Source organism: Ciona intestinalis, unplaced genomic scaffold (assembly GCF_000224145.3).
Source record: "Ciona intestinalis unplaced genomic scaffold, KH HT000020.2, whole genome shotgun sequence".
NCBI lineage: Eukaryota > Metazoa > Chordata > Ascidiacea > Phlebobranchia > Cionidae > Ciona > Ciona intestinalis.
In genome coordinates, this window is record NW_004190342.2 from 1,565 (window position 1) to 10,286 (window position 8,722).

At 35.1% G+C, this 8,722-nt stretch overlaps 1 protein-coding gene and 2 long non-coding RNA genes across 3 annotated transcripts; 1 reads left to right on the forward strand and 2 right to left on the reverse strand.

Moving 5' to 3' along the window:
* Positions 1-509: 509 nt before the first annotated feature.
* Positions 510-1,895, reverse strand: LOC113474893. The gene is made up of 2 exons (XR_003396599.1): positions 1,067-1,895; positions 510-972 (listed from the first exon to the last, which is right to left on the reverse strand). It is a non-coding gene; the product is annotated as an uncharacterized LOC113474893 (long non-coding RNA).
* Positions 1,896-2,481: 586 nt separating this feature from the next.
* Positions 2,482-4,333, forward strand: LOC113474891. Its single transcript, XM_026837810.1, has 2 exons — positions 2,482-2,592; positions 2,854-4,333. The coding sequence occupies exon 2, from the start codon at positions 3,380-3,382 to the stop codon at positions 4,247-4,249; it is 870 nt and encodes a 289-aa protein (XP_026693611.1). The 5' UTR covers positions 2,482-2,592; positions 2,854-3,379; the 3' UTR covers positions 4,250-4,333.
* Positions 4,334-7,476: 3,143 nt separating this feature from the next.
* On the reverse strand, positions 7,477-8,366 carry LOC113474892. Its single transcript, XR_003396598.1, has 2 exons — positions 7,864-8,366; positions 7,477-7,806 (listed from the first exon to the last, which is right to left on the reverse strand). It is a non-coding gene; the product is annotated as an uncharacterized LOC113474892 (long non-coding RNA).
* Between the last annotated feature and the right edge of the window lie 356 nt (positions 8,367-8,722).

Sequence of the window (8,722 nt, forward strand, 5' to 3'; positions counted from 1 at the left end):
TGGAACAGGNAAGGGTCAGTACAGGATTTTCCAGTCAGTTGGTGATTTTCTTTGTCTTGTTGTCTAAAATAAATAAATCTTATCTTTTTGCCTATGTCTGCATAATTCCCTTAAATCTCAAACCTTTTTTAAATGTCCTGGAAAACTTTTAAAACGAGAAGGTACAGCATTTGATGCAAGCTGAATCTTGGTTCTGTGTCGATAAATTTGTTTTTCTGTAAAATGATCAGAACATATTTTTATTTTTGAGTGTTCTGTTGGTTTCCAATTTGCCTTGCGGATGTTGTGAACCCACTGTTGCCATAAAACTGGGTTCCGGGGAAACCTAAATTAAAATGCCACGTTTTCATTTATGTTATTCTCTTACTAGGCTCATCCTTAACATGACATAATATGCAATGTTCTCACTCGTGGAAAGTTCTTGGAAACTTTCTTTTACTTTCACTCTCAGAATCGTCACTACCCTCACTGTCGCTTCTCTCTTTGCATTTAGCCCTTGATCTTTTTTCACACCCATATATGCACAGCACTGGTGCCCTCTTTTATCAAACTTACTACTGACAGCTTCATTCATTTTGCCTAATACTGATTTAAAAATAAAGTTCAGTATGTATACACTCTATTACAAAGTATGTTAAAATCTTCATTTGTTATTTGCATATATTACAGTTTATAAGGTGAATTGCGTGTTTATTTTAAATTTACAACAGAATTTATGGTGAAAATAGAGACAGAATTCACAAGAAATATGAATATATGACAAGCAATTTTGTAACATATTGTGCATGACACAAACAAGTCATTTTACGTATTTGGAACAATACTTTGTGTTCTCATCATAATGCGATGATATTACTTAGCAACTTTTAATTTATGTGCTCAGAAAGTCTTGTATTTCTTGTATAACTTTTAAACAATATTTTGATCTGATTCCATTTTTGTTTTTTTGCTGCGCTGATGTTGACCGGCAATCTATAAACAAATGGGTGATTTATCTTGCAGAACATCTGCCAGCTTTTATTTATACATATAGTTTATGTTTAAGCTCAAAACACAAGGTACTTACATTTTTAATCTTAGTATCAACAACCAATTGTTGTAACCATCTTTACCAAATTACTCATCTTTAGTTACTGATTGCATTATGCCTGGGGTTCTTATCAACAACCAATTGTTGTAACCATCTTTACCAAATTACTCATCTTTAGTTACTGATTGCATTATGCCTGGGGTTCTTATCAACAACCAATTGTTGTAACCATCTTTACCAAATTACTCATCTTTAGTTACTGATTGCATTATGCCTGGGGTTCTTTATATTTACTTCAAATCTGTAATACAACAAATGATTAATGAAGGAAAATTTCTTGTAAAAACTAAAATTACATACGTAGCAAATAAACAGTATCCATATTCTATAATACACAGTACACGTTATAAAACGACACCTACCCTGCTGACACACATTAACTCCTAACATACACGAACTACTTTACACCCCTTTGCGCAAAAAAGCGGTAATGTAAACCGGCCATGTGCTTAGCCATTAAAAAGTAACGCATTTACTTTACTATTTAAATAAACGAAGAAAAACTGCATATACTTACTTTCTTTCGACTATATCTACACAAACTGCCTTTCCCGCTGTCTAAATTGGGGCTCAAACTGAATTAATCACTCAAGCGTGTCCTATTTTCGCTCACTGTGCTGCCATTGAGTGTGATTGAGTCGCGCTCTCTAGTTATATGTATAGCTCAGTGTTTCTGCCTGACCGTAAATATCCGCTAGGTGTCACTGTTTTTAATTTTAAATTAAATATGACACCTATCTACTTTATAGCGAGTTTTTTCGCGGTATTTTTTTGTTAAATATGTTCCATAACCTACTGACTTGTATTACAACAAAAATATTAGTTCGGTGCCTGGGGCCTTTAAGTACTAGCAGATAAGGTGTTCGCGTTTTCCGATTTCATAAAGACCCGTAACGTACTAATTCAAGCAGAGGACCAAAAATAGTAACTCAGTATTGTTTTCCTTGATATTAGGCAAATTTTACACAGATACCTTAAGTTTCGTTGCCGGTAAGTTTGTGAGCCAAAAAGTAAAATCACGGCAATTTACACGCAAAACTGCAGCTAGATACACCAGTTTATGGTAATGTTATGCGTTTTTGTTTGTATTTTTATATTTTAAACATGTTCTTTTATGTTTGGTTAGTAAACTTAGGACATTTTCTGTTTTTTTACTCTTTAATGGATTGAGTGTTCAATAAAAGTTATACCAAATTAGAAATCAAATTGGAATTTTCTTTATTATTTTAGAAACTAGAAGCGGTCAAATTCGAGTGATTTTTTTTGAAATTGGAAATCCAATTATTGCGCCACTTCCAGCGGTCGAATTTGCGGTTTTAAAACTCATTTTTTAAATTTTTGATGGTAGCTTTGGATCACATTTGAGCATTTTTCGTTAGTATGCCCCTTTGGGTAAAAAGTATTAAAATTTTGAAACCTGGCGTTTGAAAACCTCATTAATTAACCTGGCGGTGCAATATGCATTGGTTCTGCTTGTCTGTATGGACTACACAGTTAATGCTGTTTATGATCTTGTCCCTTTTTCAAACATTAGGGTGACATACCAACCTTGGAAACCTCAAATATTTGTGCATGTTTGTGACTTACTTACTGCAGTTAATAGGTAATTTATATTAGGCAAAATATATGATAACAAATACTTTAAAATTCTGTTTAATTTAGGTACGGTCCTTGTTGATGAGAACCTAGGGTTTACGCGAATTTGGCCCATTACCGCAAAACTGTGTATGCACATTCTATTGTATATATATTATATAACTAAGGTTCTCTGGTAAGAAGCACCATGGGACAACTCTTTGTCTTTTCAATAAAACATAAACCCACTATTGTTGAAGCAGCGACGAGCCTTGAACCCATTTCTTCTAGGTTAGAAGAAGCAGGCACGTTCTGTGCCACAGCACCAGACATGATATCTAATATTTGTAGTGATATATGATCTCTATGTAACACGTGCATATAAATACGCCTGTCGACCTTGATCGCTCTCTACCCTTCTCACGAGACGTGCTACGCATTACAAGGCAAGCTAACACGACTCGACACTCCTATAGAGACTCACTACATGGTGTCAGAATGGCATTTCAGATCTCGCCACCAGAAGCCTTTAATTTTCAAAGACCACAAGAATGGGAATCTTGGAAGGTTTAAAAGGTATAAGGAAGCTTCAGGGTTGGTACCAGAAGCCTTTAATTTTCAAAGACCACAAGAATGGGAATCTTGGAAGGTTTAAAAGGTATAAGGAAGCTTCAGGGTTGGTAGAAGCCAGCGTATCCAAGCAGGTTAACACTCATGTGTCTACTTGGATCTAAAGGTGATAACATTTTAAGGTCATTTTATTTAACCGAGCAACAAGCGGGAAGTTACGCAGAAATTAAGCGACGATTTTATAATTATTTTAATGTCCGGCGTAACGTAATTTATGAAAGGTCATTGTTTAACCGCCGTTATCAATATACGGGAGAATCGGTGCATGACTTCATTACGTCTTTGTACACGTTAGCTTCTAGCTGTAACTATGGTCAATTACGGGAAGAAATGATTCGCGATCGGTTAGTTGTAGGAATTGGTGACCGATCACTATCAGAAAGACTACAATTAATGGCGTACCTCACGTTGGAAAGAGCCATAAGCGTGATTAGAAATACGGACGTCTTTAAGAAGCAACAACCGATGCTCAAAGAACAGAATAGATCCTCGCTCGACTTGGTGCGTACAAAGAGAGGCGGGGGTTTTAAAGTGGAAAACCGCCGTGCACCGCAACCGTTTTTTAATCAGCCTTCTAATCAACGTCCCAGAGTGGCTGCTCGTTGCGAATGGTGCGGGAGAAACGCGCATCCGAGGAAATTCTGCCCGCGAGCAATGCGACATGTTTCGCGTGTGGCACTAGAGGACATTTTAAATCCAGGTGTAAAACACACCCGAGTGCACAATGTGGTTACAGAAACTGCTTTTCTGGGCTCAATTTCTACGTCAGGTACGGATGAAATCGTGCACGTAAACGAAATAGCAGTGGAATTTAAAATCGATACGGGAGCGGATGTTACGGTTATCGGAAAAGACATTTACGAACTATTTAAGACGCCACTAGAACGTTCCGCTTTGGCAATTTCTGGACCAAAAGACGGAATCGTTAGCACACGATGGAATGTTTGTCGCTAAATTAAGAATCGGTGAGAGAGTTTTTAAAGAAGAAATACATGTGATCCCTGGACTATCGCAAGCATTACTGGGGTGGAAGGCAATACTAGACCACTTGCCACATGGGTGGCGACCGAGAGTATGTCTTCCAATCTAAGTCCATAGCATATCTTTTTGCATAGCAAAGTTATGCGACGTTTTTGTTGAAACTGTGCTTGTGCGGTCGCTATTTTTTAATAATAATTCCACGTCTAGTAGGGGTTAGATATTGTTAAAGATATGGTGTATCAGATTTGTTGTTAAATTTAGTTTTTATCACTCATTTGCGTAGTTTTTATGTCTGTGCAGATATACGCAGTATAGATTTATAAACAGAAAAGTTATGCTGCCATTGTGTGTGTTATAACTGATTTTATTATTAAGCTAAACTTTAATATTTTAGTTTATTATAAGCCAGACACAGACCAACATCGCACTTCAGCATCTGCAGGCTGCAATACCATACACAGAAAAAAAAACAGAAGAAAGAGTTTATTATTAGTGATGTTTTATCTGATGTTAATTCATCAGTTTGCTATACTGGTAACTATAGTGCAGGGTTGAATTTTTTCAATTTTAATATTATGTTGGTTGCTTTTTAGGACGCTCAGTAAAGAAATTGGAGCTGAATTTATAATTTGTTAAAACAAATGCAAGCATAATGAATTATTGGCTTGCTATACTGGTAACTATAGTGCAGGGTTGAATTTTTTCAATTTTAATATTATGTTGGTTACTTTTTAGGACGCTCAGTAAAGAAATTGGAGCTGATTTTATAATTTGTTAAAACAAATGCAAGCATAATGAATTATTGACATAGCAGTAATAGACACTTCCACAGGTATACAGTTTAGATTAATTATTAGTTAGACATTTAAATAAACATATTTTTGTGTAGATAATTGCAAAAAAAGACAAAAGATATGAGTATATATGAAGATTTTTTTAAGTGTTCGCTCAGACTTAGGAGAGGCTGGAGAATGTGCATCATCTGTCCGATATCTTTATCAGTTGCAACAGGATCATATTTTAGCAGGATTAGTGTTTTATATAATTTGAGCTGAAGTTTCTATGTTAAATGGCGTGAAAGAAGAGAAAAAACTTCCAGAAGTTCTTAAGCCATTTCCCAATATCAGAACAATAATAATAGATTGCACAGAGTTTTTTGTTCAAAAAACCCTGATTTACCATCTTGTCAAAGAAAAACTTGAAGTCATTATAAGCATATAACACACACAAAATTTGAGTAGCATTAACACCAAGAGGTTCATTTTGTTTCAATTCAAATCTGTGGTCAAGAAATGTTTCATACAAGAAAATAGTTGTTAGATCTGTTTTGGGAAAACATTCTGCCAGGAGATGTTCCATAATGGCAGACAGAGGCTTCTTTGTAAGAAGAGATGAGCTCGCACTCGACTGTAAGGTGATGTGGAACAGGTCATTGGTCGCTAAAATACTTTCAAATTTTTTAGTAACATTCTTCCACTAAGATCATGATATTTTGAAAAAATTGTTGTGATTTGCTGTTGTTTGAGCAATTTGAATGCTTCTCTCGTTGAGAAGTTCTATTGAGTTTTGAAGCATGATGTGAAATACGGAAATAAATAAAGGATTTGAAAACTCACCAAATTCTCAATAATTGAATTAAAAAAGTTTTTATCAAATGGTACTTCAACCTTCCTATGTTTGTGTATATACCACCAATGAACAGTGCAATATTCCTGTGATACAGATTTGACCTTGTGTTTGAGGGTAATAGTTACTAGATGAATGTAACATCATTGACCACCATCATAAATACATCCAATGTACCTTTGCTGCAAGTTTTGATGGTTTGTATTTATAAGTAACAGGCCATTTTATTTATTGCTAAATTAAGAACAGTCCGGATCCAAAGGTAATAAACTTGCCGCCACACAAAGTTTCACCAGACCGTCCTTTGAATTGGCAACAGAAGAAGCAACATGATTACTACTTGCTGAAAAACTTCTAGATATTTTCTTAGTCACTGTGTTCTGCAAACATTTTTTTGCCAGTTGTGTTTTGAGTTTGCAAATTCCCCAAATCATTTCATTTCAAAGGGATTATTACTGGCAGGACCATATTTACTGTCAATATTACAACTACCTCACGAGCAATGTCGTATATTGCAATTTAAATCTTTACTGCGTATCTGCACAGACATAAAATTAGCCAATGAGTGAAGAAAGAATAAATTTAACAACGAATCTGATACAACATATCTTTAACAATATCTACCCCTACTATACGTGGAAGTATTATTAAAGGCACATATTAAACAGTAGGAAAAAATGCCAATTCTCAATATATATATTATTTTGGTCAATTATAACACCAATTTAAAAAAGTAAACAAAAAAAACCTTTAGTTTTTGATTTATATACGTTTAAAATTCATACAGGCCAAAACGGTACGTGACGTCACACACCGCCAAATCAAACTTCACGCATGAACGAATTCTGTAGTCTACAAACCAGGGACTTTCCTATCAGTGTTTACACTGATAAATCATAAAAAATGACGTTTGCATACCGAACTTTAAAAAAAAGTAGTGTAGCAAAGATAGAACCGGTTATTTGCAGATCATTTCGGATTACTTGAGCTGGGATCTGGAAACCAGTTTAAAGCGGTTAGAAGCAGTATAAGCAGGGGTAGACATATTTAAGATTTAAACATTGCGTTTGACTGTATGTATGGATTTATTGCTCAACTTTGGGTTAAATCCAAAGTCTTCTGCCTCACCCATACAGTAGAGTAGAATTGTTTTAAGAAAAAACAGCGATAAATGAATTCCTTTTTTTATAATTTATATATTCGCCGGGCTGAGAAATGACAGTCGTTAAAACATGGCCACATGGGTGTTCTGTTTCCATTTCGTGCCAGCTTATGAGTTACCCATAACCTGTATGTTAGAGGTAGGCGCGCTTTTTTACTTGCTTTATTAGCAACTACCAGGTTTCCTAAACAAGTTGCATTGTTAGAAAGTTTGATTTTTGCGTGTAGGATATAGCGCGAATTTTAAAAACGTCATTTTTTGGTAATCATGGACTAGTTATGTACTACCTAGGTTAATAGTGGCACTAATAAATACTTAAGAGTTCCAGTTTGTTTATAAATCATAATATGGCCTTCAAGTGATGTCTGAAACACCTACAACTTGCTACAAGCAAGGATAGTAATTTAACAAGTTCTTGAAACTTGAATTCTTTATTTTCTGATGATAAACTTTTTCAATCAACATTTTTGCGCCCCGCTGTAGGCTGTTTATTTGAGCCAGAATGTATCTTAGAAAGAGTTAGCAGCGAAAAGTTAGCTGTAGTTTCAAACTCCGGGCGATGTGAAGCAAAGGATTGGTAAGGCAGGTGCAAGCGTGAAAAATGTGGATTAATGGTTACAGAGAGGAAGCACAAATGTTGTTAAGAGATATTGCAGTTTTTTGCAAATAAACCAAAATCAGAGTATTAAATGCATTACTGAACATCCTTCATTTGTTTCGGCATCGGGTGCAACTCGAGTTCCTAAATTGTAAATATGTCAGTGTTTCTATACCACCAAAAAGAACTATTTTTAATTACCTTTCGTTCGAAATGACACACATGCTCGTGTTTGTCATGCACAACCTTTATTAGTGAAACTTGTGTACATGCCTCAATATACCCCGGGGCCTCACTCTCGATACTTGGAGATGGTTCATCACCCGTATAAGGTATAGTCAGAGGAAATTTCACAAAGTATCTTAGGCACTACAGACATAATGATATATTAATTACACAACAAATAATAAGTAGAGAGTTTTGGAACTTGAAATGTGCACTGCATACTACACTACTTTCTGTTGGTCCCGCCCAAAACTTATGTATTGCAGTTGCCAGTTACAGTCTTATCAGTGATCACAACTAATTAAAAAGAAATATTCATAATACATGACCTACCTGGTTTTGCATTTCCACATTTAAGAACAGAGCCAATATCTGGCATTTCAACAGTTAAAGGTATATAAATCCTTTAAGGGTATTTATCTAGCGTATCACATGGTAATTTTCAAATGGTTATTACTGCTATACACTGTATTTAGCATATTTTAAAATACATCTATATAGGCTAGCTTAAAGGGGCATACCAACGAAAAATGAAAATTTGTATATGGATACATGTGCTCAAATGTGATCTAAAGTTACCACCAAAGTTTCAATAAACAAAACAGCTTCTAAAAAAATCGCGTGAAAAAAAACGGCCGGAGTAAAAAAAAATCAGCCGTTTGATAATGCATGGGATTTTCCATTAGAAAAAAATTGCTGAACTTTGACCGTTTCTAGTTTTTAAACTACTGGGAAATTTTCTAATTTTTTTTGGATACTTTGACCGTTTCTAGTTTTTAAACTACTGGGAAATTTTCTAATTTTTTTTGGATTTGTTACATGGCGCCCTCTATAA

Bases quoted from the DNA above. Each gene is read 5' to 3' on its own strand.
- LOC113474891 (XM_026837810.1), top strand. From the start codon at position 3,380: ATGTGTCTACTTGGATCTAAAGGTGATAACATTTTAAGGTCATTTTAT.